Source organism: Penicillium solitum, assembly GCF_028829755.1.
Source record: "Penicillium solitum strain IBT 25940 chromosome Unknown utg000003l_segment0_segment0, whole genome shotgun sequence".
Classification (NCBI taxonomy): Eukaryota; Fungi; Ascomycota; class Eurotiomycetes; order Eurotiales; family Aspergillaceae; genus Penicillium; species Penicillium solitum.
Genome location: NW_027072123.1, coordinates 865,036 through 878,188, shown reverse-complemented (window position 1 = coordinate 878,188; position 13,153 = coordinate 865,036). Strand labels below are relative to the sequence as shown.

The 13,153-nt window shown below is 47.3% G+C and overlaps 4 protein-coding genes across 4 annotated transcripts; 2 read left to right on the top strand and 2 right to left on the bottom strand.

Annotated features, from left to right (window-relative positions):
* Positions 1-6,014: 6,014 nt before the first annotated feature.
* Positions 6,015-6,416, top strand: N7455_004240 (uncharacterized protein; the record flags this gene model as incomplete). The annotated part of the gene is made up of 1 exon (XM_065604728.1): positions 6,015-6,416. The coding sequence occupies one exon, from the start codon at positions 6,015-6,017 to the stop codon at positions 6,414-6,416; it is 402 nt and encodes a 133-aa protein (XP_065461628.1).
* A 1,056-nt stretch (positions 6,417-7,472) lies between these two features.
* N7455_004239 (uncharacterized protein) lies at positions 7,473-8,432 on the top strand (the record flags this gene model as incomplete). Its single annotated transcript, XM_065604727.1, has 1 exon — positions 7,473-8,432. One exon carries the CDS (start codon positions 7,473-7,475, stop codon positions 8,430-8,432), a length of 960 nt encoding a protein of 319 aa, XP_065461627.1.
* Positions 8,433-9,151: 719 nt separating this feature from the next.
* Positions 9,152-9,556, bottom strand: N7455_004238 (uncharacterized protein; the record flags this gene model as incomplete). Its single annotated transcript, XM_065604726.1, has 1 exon — positions 9,152-9,556. One exon carries the CDS (start codon positions 9,554-9,556, stop codon positions 9,152-9,154), a length of 405 nt encoding a protein of 134 aa, XP_065461626.1.
* A 1,467-nt stretch (positions 9,557-11,023) lies between these two features.
* On the bottom strand, positions 11,024-12,259 carry N7455_004237 (uncharacterized protein; the record flags this gene model as incomplete). Its single annotated transcript, XM_065604725.1, has 2 exons — positions 11,024-12,135; positions 12,229-12,259. 2 exons carry the CDS (start codon positions 12,257-12,259, stop codon positions 11,024-11,026), a joined length of 1,143 nt encoding a protein of 380 aa, XP_065461625.1.
* Positions 12,260-13,153: the final 894 nt, after the last annotated feature.

Here is a 13,153-nt window from a genome sequence, read left to right as displayed (position 1 = left end):
AACTTGGATATACTTCTGATCCAAGAGCCCTCGGTCACCACCTACCAAACACATATCAACCATAGCGCCTAGCGGCTATACCGACCAACCCCAGAGACCGGCGCAGATCGATTCCGGAGTCTAATCTACGTTAACCAGCGAATCTCAACGTCTTCACACCGGCAGATTCTTTGCAACCACCCAGATATCGCCACCATCAAGATCTAGACAGCCGACACTTAACTCCTCCTCTTTTCTATTTATATCCCATCTATCCCGCTATATACGCCGGATAAGGCGTTGTCAGAACCAGCATTCACCGCCATCCAAAACACGATAACAGCTACTCTACGCGATGGTCGACGATCCACAAGTATCGTTCTCACAGGAGACTTTAACCGCCATCACCTAACCTGGGGCGGTAACCATATCCAACCGCGACTTATCGAAGAAGCAAGCGACCTTATCACCTTCTTCCAATCCAATGGTCTACATAGCTACCTCCCCCGGGGGACAGCGACATACTGGGCTCTAAATGACCCCGGGAGGAACTCCACTATTGACCAGATAGTGACGAACCGACCAGACCTACTCATCAAATGCCATCTCTACCACAACAACTACGGATCAGACCACCGTGCCACGTACTCAGAATAGAATCTCTAAGCTCAGTGTAGACCTGCCACCAAGGCAAGGAAAGCGTTCGACCGGGCGGAATAGAATAAGGTCGGTAAGGAGGTATTGCGGCAAATCGGTCCATGGAAGGAAATCAAAACACGACCAGCACTAGACAGGATGGTGCAGAAACTCATAGAAGCAACAAACGCAGCCGTAGATCGGTATACACCTAATATACGCCCGACTCCATATTCCAAGCGATGGTTTACTCCGGACCTCAAGGTTCAACAAACCAAGGCCAACCAGCTTCGCCGAAAATGGCAGGAATCCTATGCCCAACTTAGACAAGAACATTCTTCATCTATAATACTCTTCCGAGAGATACAAGAAAAACGCCGAGCGTGGACCCGCGCCATTAAAAAAGCTAAAGCATCACACTAGAGACAATTCCTTAACGAGGTAGGGGAAGGGAAACTTTAGAAAGCGGCCACCTACATAAAACCCCGAGATACCTAGGGGTATACCCCAGCGCTAAAGGTCGGTACAAGCGAGCTTACCGGGAATAAAGAGAAAGCACAGGCCTTCCTAGACTCCTTCTTCCCCGAAATAAATACGCCCTACGACAGTCTACCAACCTCAACACCACTAGAGCTCCCGTGGCAACCCATCACTAAGCTAGAGATCCAACGATCTCTCAAAGCCGCTAAAGGAACCACCGCACCGGGAGATAATAACCTACCAATACTTGTGTGGAAGCAACTATGGGCACACCTAAAGGGCATTATCACCAACATTTTCAACGCATCTATGACTCTAGGCTACCACCCTAAGCAATGGCAGAACGCGAAGATCGTGGTGCTAAGGAAGCCTAGAAAGCCAGATTATTCAGTCCCCGGGGCCTACCGCCCAATCTCACTCCTTAATACGCTAGGCAAGCTTCTCGAGGTAGTAGTAGCCCGTCGACTTTCCTATCTCACAGAAAAGCATGGCCTGCTTCCGGATACCTAATTCGGTAGGCGCCCGGGAAGAACCACCGAATAAGCTCTACTAGTGCTCTCTAACGTAATCGACCAGGCGTGGTATAAACATAAAGTGGTAACTCTCGTTTCATTCGACCTAAAAGGTGCCTTCAACGGGGTCAATAAAACAAGCCTAGATACCAGCCTGCGGGCTAGGAGGATCCCCGCAGTCGCAAGAAAATAGATAGCAAGTTTTATAAGCGACCGCTATACCAGCATAGGATTCGATGACTTCCGCACAGAGTTAGCACCACTCGCGAACATAGGACTCGCACAAGGATCACCACTGTCCCCGATTCTATTTACATTCTTCAACTCCGATCTAGTCGACCAACCTATCACCTTTCATAGGGGCGTATCAGCCTTTATCGACGACTACTTTCGCTAGCGAGTAGGACGCTCGGCAGAGGAGAACCTAGCCAAGATACAGTCCGAAGATATCCCCCACATCGAAACGTAGGCGCAGCGAACTAGGTCCTACTTCGCAGCCGAGAAGACCGAACTCATCCACCTAACCCAAAAAAGAGGAGAACACTTATAGGGCCATATTATCGTGAATAGCACAACTGTCAAGCCATCACCCATAGCTAAGCTACTAGGCGTGATCTTCGACCAGGAGCTAAGATAGAAGGAACATATACAACAAGCTATCAAACGCGTAACCAAAGTCACTATTGCCTTAAACGGACTACGACACCTACGCCTAGAGTAGATACGACAACTCTACCAGGCATATGTAACGCCAGTAGTAGACTATACGTCAACGGTCTGGCACAACCCACTGCGAGACAAGACACACCTCCGATAGCTAAACACGATACAAAGGACCTCACTGATCCGGATCCTATTAGTATTCAGAACAGTAGCCACCACGATATTGGAAGTGGAAGCACACGTTCTTCCCACCTACCTACGTCTCCGCCACCGAGCCCAGAGGACCATCGCTAGCCTCCACACTTTACCACGGGATCACCCTATCTAGAGTGCGCTCTCATAAGCCCAGAAACAAAGGGATAATATCGGCTCGTACGCTCGCTTCCCGCTTACGGAAGCGATAAAGACTATGAACATCGAGAGGCTAAACGAATTAGAAACCATCGACCCACAACCACTACCGCCGTGGCATCTCGATCCCTTCGCTAAGATTGAGATCGGGTCTAATTACAAGACAGCGGCATAGAAAGCCGAGACCACTCGCTCAGCATCCGACGTTATTATCTACTCTGACGCCTCTAGTCGATAGGACTACCTAGGCGCTACCGCGGTAGCACTCGACAACAACCAAGAGATACTCGAAGCGCAGCAGGTCCAAGTAGGACCGATGAACCGCTGGTCTATCCACGTAGCGGAGCTTATAGGTATCTTCTACGCGATCAGCGTAGTGTTCAAGATCGCCCACCAACACTTCAGAACAGCAGACAGGCAACTAACAGCGACGGTTCTATGCGACAGCCGATCCGCCCTACAGGCGGTTCAAAGCGCGAGAAACAGATCAGGATAGCGCATCGTTCACGCAATCCTCCAGGCTAGCGCCGAGGTTCTAGTAGTGGGAATCGCACTCCGCCTTCAATGGTTGCCAGGGCATTGTGACAATCCTGGAAACGACGCTGTAGATCGATTAGCAAAGGACGCCGCTAGCCCAGGCAAGACCTATCCTTTCCGCCCGCTCCTCACCAGGGAGAGGGCGCTTATCCGTCGGAACATCTACTCTTAGTGGGAATAAGAATGGAAATCATCCGCTAAGGGTGGTCACTTACGAAAGATCGATAACACCCTACCAGCAAGCTACACTAGAAGACTATATGGGAACCTGCCAAGAAACCGCGCGTACCTCTTGACGCAGCTACGCACAGGCCACAACTGGTTATCCAGCTACCGCATAAATGTTGGTTACAGTGACGACGACCAGTGTGCATACAGCGCACAAGAAACAGTCACCTATATGCTAGTGGATTGTCCGATCTTAAGGGAACCTCGGATAGAGCTAAGGAGAGAAGTTGGAGACGCGTTTAATAGCGTATCAAGCCTGCTAGGAGGCTCAAAACAAGGTGAAAAAGGTAAACCAGACACCGTCTCGCGAGCCAGGACGGTCAACGCCGTGCTGGACTTCGCCGAGGCGTCACAACGGTTTCGGAGTCGCGCGCCACCGGGGCAGCCTAACAACAGGAGCGGCAATTAGGCCACGATAGGCCTTGACGAGGCTCTAAGTTCGTTTTCAGGAAGTGGAACACACTATATGTACGTACATGGATATATATAGTTGTTGTAGCCCACATATCGTCCGCGAGGGGTCGGGGTAAATGAAATCATCATCATCATCATCATCATCATCATCCCGTATAACTTGCTCCCAATGTGCACACGGTGCAGTGCTTCGGGAATGCGGTGTCACCACCTACGTGTTCTTTGATTGTTTCTCGGAGCCTAATGTCAAGGGAGGATAACATTCTTTAGGCGACGTACAAAAGCATCACAGTTTCAACGACATGGGTATCGTAAGACTGAAAAGTATTCCGTAACACCCCGTAACACAAATAGAAAAGCTATCGTAATATGCCTCGTTGACAATTGTGCTGGTCCTGATGTCCTGCAGAATGACATACAATTTGTTTTCAATCTCAAGGCGATAACTTGGGCTTAGCGCTCGTGAGAGGTATGATCGTCCTGTCCCTCCTTGCTTATCGGTTCATCTTTAATATCTGCTTGGTGAAGGAGAGGACTCTCATCAATACTCGCGCTTTTCATATGCGTATCTTGGTTGGCATCTTTGTCAACGTTACTAGAGGCAGGGACGGGGGCATAAGGGTGCGAAATGCTTTCCCGATAAGGATGGGATCTGCCCGTTTGAATAGCGCCGTTATTAGTCTCGCGATGAGCGGAAGAAAGAGCGAAATCGCCAGAGTCAAGTATGTCCGTTCCTACCGGTTATTGCTTATCGCGCGTTATACGAAACTGTATTCTGTGTACCTTGTAGTAAGCCTCCACGCCGCAGCTTTCCGTACTTTTTGAGACTGTTATCGGATTTAGACAACAGCGGAGAGGATCATTAGCGTCGTTCGTTCCAGGAAGGGTGGGACGTACTCCGAGATCTGGTCCTCCTGGCTGCATTCTGAGGGATGAGTCGTGTATTTTCAGATGATTTTCCAAGCCTGCGATAGGGACTGCATCTGAACAGGGAATACTAAAATTCTCGAAATTATGATGTTCGTGACGTTATTTGCCCTGCGCGTGCGTGACCTTTGGACCTTCCAGGTTCCAAGGTTCCAAGGTTGGGATCCGAAGGCGATCGATTAGTCAGCTAGATCGGCTGGGCAATTGGAAAGCTGTACAGATTAAGTCGTCATTACCAGAGGCATATTGGTATTCCCGAGCTATTCTCAATACAATTAACGAATCCTGGCATTAAGGCTCGAGAAGTAATCAAAGAGGTGATTCTATCTTGTCCCAGGAATGCATTAAGGCGGTCAATTTAGAAGATATGGACATAGCAAGCAAAGGGAGGAGGGAGATAGCTTCCTATCCCTATGTGAGATATTAAGTGGAGTTGGGATTAGAGATTTGAGTACTGCATACAAGGCACTAGATGTTAGAAGACGAGATGTGGAGCTCCCGATGACATAGCCGAGTGGGTAAGACGGGACTCAAAGAGAAAGGCTTAAATGTACAAAAGTTAAACTACCATATACTGCATAACTATACGTATATAAGTATGTAAAGGATAGAAGATATGTCCCCTTCTATATATATCCGCGTGTCCGCATTCGACGTTCTAGACCAATGTAACCAACCATCACTCTTCATATATTTTCCATTGCAACGGCAAAAGATCTTGATCTGATAGACATCTAGAATCAACCTTTTTTTGACAGTTCACGACCCAACTCGGCCTACGTTTGCCCGAATTGGCAGGTTAACAAGAAGAAAATCCCTATGACGGCCTACCCGGGTAGATCCATGTTACGGATACCTCGGCTTGAAGAAGAGCGAGTCTAGGCAGATGTGTTTGTACGAGACAAAAAAAGTAGTCATGGCCAACCAATCGTTTCTATTAGATTGGGGCTCAATTTTGGTCCAGACGCGCGTATGTTCTATCATGTCTGAGACTTTAACTGGTGAGTTTTTTTACTTCGATCACCATGCTCTCTACATTTCTGGATATCCAGTGTATCCTATGTATCCTATATATTCTACATGTCCCTGCTTGCTTTTCTAAAATAATAACCACCCCCAGAACCGCAGTCCAATCGAGCCTGGGATTACGATCAAAAGAACCCAAGTTAGAGTTGTGAAGGCAATATTTCTATATTCGCCGCCCCCCAATCACTACACCAACATACACAACTTCGACCAGAACCCTCGAAACCACACATATCACCAACATAAGTCTATGTCAACATAATGTCCCCAAGCATAACTCCGACCCAATTGGACCCAGTCTCTGAATGGCGCGCCTGGCAAACGCTCATAATAATCTACACAATGCTTGTAAACCACCAAATCCGCCGGCGCTGGCTCCTCGAACAAAAGTGCATGCAAAACAGACCACTCCGCGAACGCTTCCTACCTGTACTTCTCCTCGAACCTATCCCGACCCTACGCAGGCCTTACGTACACCTAATCAACAAAGAAGCAACCAACAACCCTACCAACGAAACCATAATGGACAAACTCCGCACGCGAGTCGCGCTCCTACGCGCGCGCGTCGAAAAGGGGAAAAGAACTCGCTTCCGAGATCGAGCGTCGTATGGTCCAGCATCCGCCCATTCGCTTTCCGACGCATTTCTGTCATACTTGCGTTGAGGATGGGGAGAGGGTTAAAGTTGTGCTGACGACGTGTGGTCATCGGGTTTGTAGGATTTGTATCGAGTATTGGGTTAACGAGAATGGGGTTTATGAGTGTAGTATTTGTTTTGCGCCGACGAGGGTTGTGGCGCGAAGCCCTGTGGTGCTCGGTAAGGATTATCCTGGGAAAGTTGCGCCAATTTTGAAGAAGGGGAAGGTTGGGCGCGATAGAGATGTAGAAGTGAGAGAGAATTGATTGAAAAGGGTTTGCTGTTAATTAGGATGACTAGCGTTAGGTTATCACATTACGGAGGACAAAGAAGCTGATCGAAGCGCCGAACAGATCAAAATTGGCATACTGGAAGGGCTTGCGAAAAGCAACATCAGTACTAATAAAACTCCGAAGGGGATTATGGAGCTGGCGGAATACATCGATAGAGCTCGGAGAGGAGATGCTAACGGAAGCAAAGGCGGCGCCGATCGTGGATCGTGGCGAGGTTCATGATCGCAACGGGACTCCTAGGAAAGTTTCAGTTAGTAGACTGGGTCGCGATAGAGAAGGGGCAGGGGTAGGAGAAGAGGATTTAAATCCGACAACAAAACCAAATCATAAGACTACAAGTGCTAGAGAAACAGGAAGCATAATATAGTGGTCTAGCACTAGGTCTGGTGAGGCCACCTTACATCCACGAAGACAATGAAACATAACATCGTGATCCGGGCCTGTTCGTATACGACCTGCCGGCGTGATGTAAGATGGAGGACTGGCGACCCGAGTGATATAGGGACTCAGTGACAAAGGCAGATAATGTGAAAGGAGTGAGAGGCGAGAAGGGGCGAGAGGTCCAAAGCAGAGAAGGGGGACACTGCGCCCGCGGGAAATGCGTGATTGGCCATCTACGGATGGATTGACTTTCTTTACAATTCTTCGTCTATCATACTGCTTATTAAGCATGTCAATGTATCTAGGTAGGAATTTAAATTTTTACAGAGTTTTTGCACATCGTGAATCTGACCAATACGTTCCTCATACACCTGATTTTCCCAAGAATAGTTCTTTACGCTGAGATTACCATGCACCTAGATCACAAGATCCCTTGGAATACAGTGTCATCGCACTTTACCTTCATAAAAGACGACCCATGCATACGCAACGATCTTATCATCCATGATCGCTTCGCTGATCGTGAATCCGCCGAATTTAAACATTTCACGCGGTCTCTTATCTCCACTATCGAGGATTTCTCAACTACAGAGCGAGCTAAATACCCACATCCTACCGCTCTACCAACGTCTGGTCCTCTATATCATTCGTCTATCCTACCCAGCATTGAAGGGAAATACCAGCTTGGACCACACCACCCTAGCTCCGCGATATCAAATCCACTATGTGAGGATTTTCAAAATGTCGACTACTGGGTCGACAAAGCCCCCTATAGCACCTCTACTGCGTATCTGGCCGATGCAGTAAAGATGCTTATTATCTCGAATGAGATGCTCGCTCCCTTACGCCTAGCAAACCACGAGGAAGTCCCATTAGAAGATCTAATCCATCTAGGCTGCGGTCACAGTTTTGGTGTGGTGCATATTGCTGATGTGGCTCTGGAAATTTATATGCTGCTTAATATCGCTGCTTCTGTAAAAGCCAGTGCGAAACCAGGATCTGTGAATGCCACCGGTTATCTGGTGGAGACGCGGCCGTTCAGAAGTTTCGTCAATTGGGGATTGGCCGACTTTGATTTTCCAGCTCAGAATATACCACATCGGTTGTTTTGGAATGCGAAGGGCATACATGATGGTGTCTCATCGTGGGATGGTTTCTCATCGTGGGACCCATTGAGCCTTCAAAGTGATGATGAAAGGAGGGAGATGAAGGAGTATCTGAAGATGTGCTTTGAGTTGTTGTATCGATACGACCTTTTTATAAGGGAGATTGGGAGGGATCCTGAGTGGAATAAGAAGATTCTAGGGATACTGAGTCAGTGGGGGGCAAGGTCTATTACTATGGGCGCGACAGGGCTCTGTTTCATTTGATCTCTATTCTCACCATGTGCAACAATATAGGGGTTCGGGACTATGATTGGTTGATTAATGAAAATGATAAAACTACCCGCCGTGAATGTACTATGAAAAATAGGCCAGTTTGGTTCCTTCCGGAAACAACTGAGCTTTTTCCGCCCTGGTAAACTTGAAACCAATCCTCCAGGCCACGTCCTAGTCTCCCCACGACGTGTTGTCTCCCGCGTCACAGACCTCAAAAGGGGCCGGCTTCTCAGCCTTTTTTTTTTTTTTTTTTTTTTTTTTAAAAAAAGGAAAACATTAGGACTTCGGTCCTCACACTTGATGTGTCATGGTGTCCTTCTCTCTTCTCTTGCCTGCGGGCTTAATATTCTCCGTGACCAGGGCTGTCGCTGCCACGAGCCCCGCACGTATAAAAAGGTGCTTCGCAGGGACATCTGCGACTAAAAGATCCTCTATCCCGTGCAGACACCTCTTCGTGGTGCTAGGGACCAGTATTCGAGTATTCAAGAGTACTCGAAGAAGCAAAGATCTGCGCACCATCTTGATGACGTTTTCGTATTTCAAAGGATATTCGCCGGAGAAATAAAATGAGCCCTAGATAGATGCAAATCAATCGTCAGAATCGTAAATTCAAAATTCAACCTTTGGTATCGAGTGCTGTATTCCCAACCCTCCTGTCTTCATGATTTGCGGTCCGCTAGTCTTTCCGCCACAATAGAATGCATCTGCCATTAGGGCGTAGAGCGAATAAAAGGGTGGGTATTTTGGTGCGTCGCGGACGTGTTGATGATCGTTGATGGTCGTTGATGGTCGTTGATGGTCGTTGATGGTCGTTGATGGTCGTTGATGGTCGTTGATGGTCGTTGATGGTCGTTGATGGTCGTTGATGGTCGTTGATGGTCGTTGATGGTCGCGGATGAACGCTGGTGAATGTTGACGAGGGAGTTGTTGTGTGTTGATGTGTGGTGTGGTATACGGCCGGGTGGTGAAGGTGAGTGGTGGTCAACACCGCACCGACGTAGCGTGAGGTTTTCCTGCCATCTTACCAACACGACAAATGTATCACTTGCATTGTTCCAATTCCGCATCATGTGTCCCCAGCTGATCACTCGGTGAAGTTGGCATACGGCCTCCATTTCAATTGAGCTGGTCGAATGCAAACACCGGATTTCCCTCCATTGGTTCAGCAGCTATAATCAGGCAATACGCTCAAGATCAGACCTACCAGTTGTAGAAGCATTTGACGAGGAGAGCGCGAAATACCATTTGTGTTCTCAACTAAACATCTTGATGCAATAGACTGTTCCTTGCGTAGTCAACTTTATCCCTTCAACCGTATCTCGTCTCCCACTCTTCTTCACCTGCTCGCCGAGTTTCTTTTTCTGCCACGTCTTCTTGTGGCTCCCAGTTCATTATTTAAAGACTTTGCTTTTGTTTTCCTTCAGTCCTACTCCTCTGCTTCTTCCCCGAGACGTTTCTGGTGCCTTATTGCCAACCCCTTGGTCTTTGCTACCAGCATGGTAGCTTTCCAACGCCGCTATCATGAGTTTCCCACTGATTTCCTCTTATTTGAGAGTTGTTCCATCGAGGCTATAACCAGGAAAGAGTTTGATAAGAGATTACAATATCTACTACTCTTGAGAGCCTTTGATGCATCGCTCAAGACTCGTTTATGCTTTTATTTCTCGATAGCCACACTCCTCAACAACAGACGTACATGTAGGGGTGCATAAGAGGCATGGGTCTTTGTCAACGCATTCGAGGAACTAGTTGAGCAAGATACTATGGTTTGAAAGAGTCTGGGGGTGGACCGAACAGTGGCCCCATCCAGTCGCCCTTTGCCATCCATATTTTCAACCCAACCATTGTAGATTCATAAAGTACGGTGACCGATGACTTTACATGACGGGTCTATCATCTGACCACTGCTTCATGTTTGATGAAATTTGTCGCCAAGAATGAACCGATGATTGTCTTCTTTTCTATACTGAGTATCCACGCTGCCCCTAACGACACTTTATTCAAAAAGTCACGGGAAATGTGTCAGTAACCTCGCCCCACTACTTACCAGGAGGGTCCCGGTCGAGGAGACTGGCTGCTGCCTTCCGCTCGTTCCATCAGCAGGGATTCTAAGACCCGTATTACTAACAGTCCGGTGGGATAGCCCGACAGTTCCTCGGGTCCGGTGGAGTTTAGCGGGAGTTCTAGTCCCAAGTTTGTTTCAGAAACTCTGTCTTTTCCCGCCTTTCTCCGCGGTTCTACCTAAAAATCCTCAAAAAAAAGAGTGGGAATCTACAAAAATAGTCGGAAAAGACTATTTCTTGTCTCAAATTACCAGAGGGGAATGCGTTTCGTATCAAAAACATATCCACAATGAAGCATACATGTATTTATCATCTTCCGATGTGTTAGAATAAACTAATTACGGGTACTATATCACGGCTGGACGAGAACTAATCACAGTCCCGAACATGGTTATGTTTTCAACATACATGCTATGTCTGGAATGCATTTAGTGTGTATCTAGCGTACAGTTAAGCTTCCATTCAATGCAATTTATTTCCTAATATCTATGTAAGTCCGACTGTGAAAGAGTCAAATGATTACATTTGATCCATATCCTTGGCGTAAGGAATCCGATACATAAATTTGAAATAGTTCAACCACGCAATTCCCGTATATGTGACGGGAATATATCTGGCACCTCGTCGGATCCACCAGATTGCACACTTAGCTGCCCAGTCTGCAGATAATGCAGCAGCCCCCATGGGTGAATGAAATGCGGACGGCACGATATGGCGGTAAATGATATCTGGGTCGTCAAAAAAGGAACGAGCCTGCGGCAGGAACATTCGTTTTGACCGAGAGTTACGTTGTAGTTCTTTATTTCCCCAGGCAGGATGGAGCTCAATCTCGCTGCCAACGTACCATACCTCCGGGAGCGTCGGGCAGGCTGGGTTGGCCACTCTATGCTCCTTGAATAACTTGATAAGTCGAATAGCTGCATTGCAATTCGACTCAACTGCGTCCGCGCCTTTAGAGCCGTGAGCGAGGATCAAGATATCGGAGTTGGAAAGTACTGGGAGTGCCTTTTCAAAGTGATGGTGATCCCAATCAGTACCGAATTTCAACTTGCGAATGCAGCTTCCCCTTTCCTCACGATCGAGCTTTTTCACAATTGCTTGGCCAAATGCTCCGTTTCCCCCGGTGATCGCAATGCGCTTCCCTTTGAAGGTGTAGGCAGTACCCCAAATCCAGTCGAAGGCTTTGACAAACGAACCCATGTAACGATCCGGGTAGATATGATGGAGCGAGTGAAACTCCGGGCCCACAAATAACCAGTTGGTATCCTCCGGGGGCGTTTGGTAGGTGGTATGGTTCGTGTCGCGGCCACTTGAAAGGATCACAAAAGTGGTTCTCAGAATTTGGAAGATAATCGTAATCCAAAGGTGATTCCTTGTGACCCAAAAGACGCCCTTAGGCGCCACCAATCTGGCAAAGATATACCCTAGTACGGTTCCGATGATTTGAAGTACTAACTCAAGCGGTAAGGCTTGGAATCGATTCTGCTGAATATATTTTTTGTCGAACTTCAGATGCCGTGTGAAATAGAGGTGGTGGAAACGGTGGATCCGTGATAAGTATCGAAGGAAAGGATGAGATGATTTGTTGCATTGGTGGAGCATATAATGAACTGCGTCGAAAAACACAGAACCTATGGAAAGTAGGTAGAAAAAAGATAGTAAAGGTGGAAGGATACAATGTCTCAAGATGCTGAGGTAATGAACTACCGAGTCGGCGATCATACCGGTCGAGCGCACCTCGCCTGAGTCGTTCATCTCTGTGGGTTTAACTAAAAATACAAAGAAGGATTGAGTAAGGTCTCTCTTTATGTAAAGATTCACATTTGGCTCATTGACATACACTGATCATTTTCGGTGCCATCTCTATCTATAAATAACCGACAACATGGCGACTACCCGTATACGACTCAGCACTATTCGCTATGTTTTAAAACAAAACCCAATCTAGTGTTTCAAGCAGAGGAAATGGCACTTTGATCTACACATATTCAAGCAGGTGTACTCCGCCCCACGTAGGTTAGAGAATCTTCGGGGAAAATGTAGATTTTATCGAGACACGCACGGCGATGTCAGTCACGTGGAAGGGAGCTAGACCCAAAGAGGCACGCTAAACTGAAACTGGTAATTCGCCGTCACCGAAGAGTACGGAGTATTGTACACCTTACTTATTCAGTCCATTAGTTACGCCGAGCTACTACCGACATGTATATCCTCACAACCTTATCTAACCTGTCAACATTACTGGACTATTTATCACTGCAATAATGTACTTATAGCTAAGTGTGGGTCTCCATACCTCTGGTAGGTGCTAAACCCAATTAAAGTAACTGATCAGCCAGTAAGACCGAAAAGCTTAAAATTTGTACCTTGCAGAGTTCTATTAGCCCGTCCTCGACGCACGAGAAGGAGAATTGATAAGGATTTCTGAATTTGCCCCTAATAAGCATTTTCAAAGTATATCGATTCGTTACTAACTCGGAAGTAAGATCATACTACAAAGGCAAGTTGTAGTTAAAAGGATTGAGAATTAGAGGTATGCGCTTCACATATCGTTAGCAAGAGAAACCCCTTTACCGCTGTTCGCGCGGTACTTTATCTTAGAACGGCTAGATTCCTCGCCAAGCCTTTTCACTGAACCAGATCTGCGTT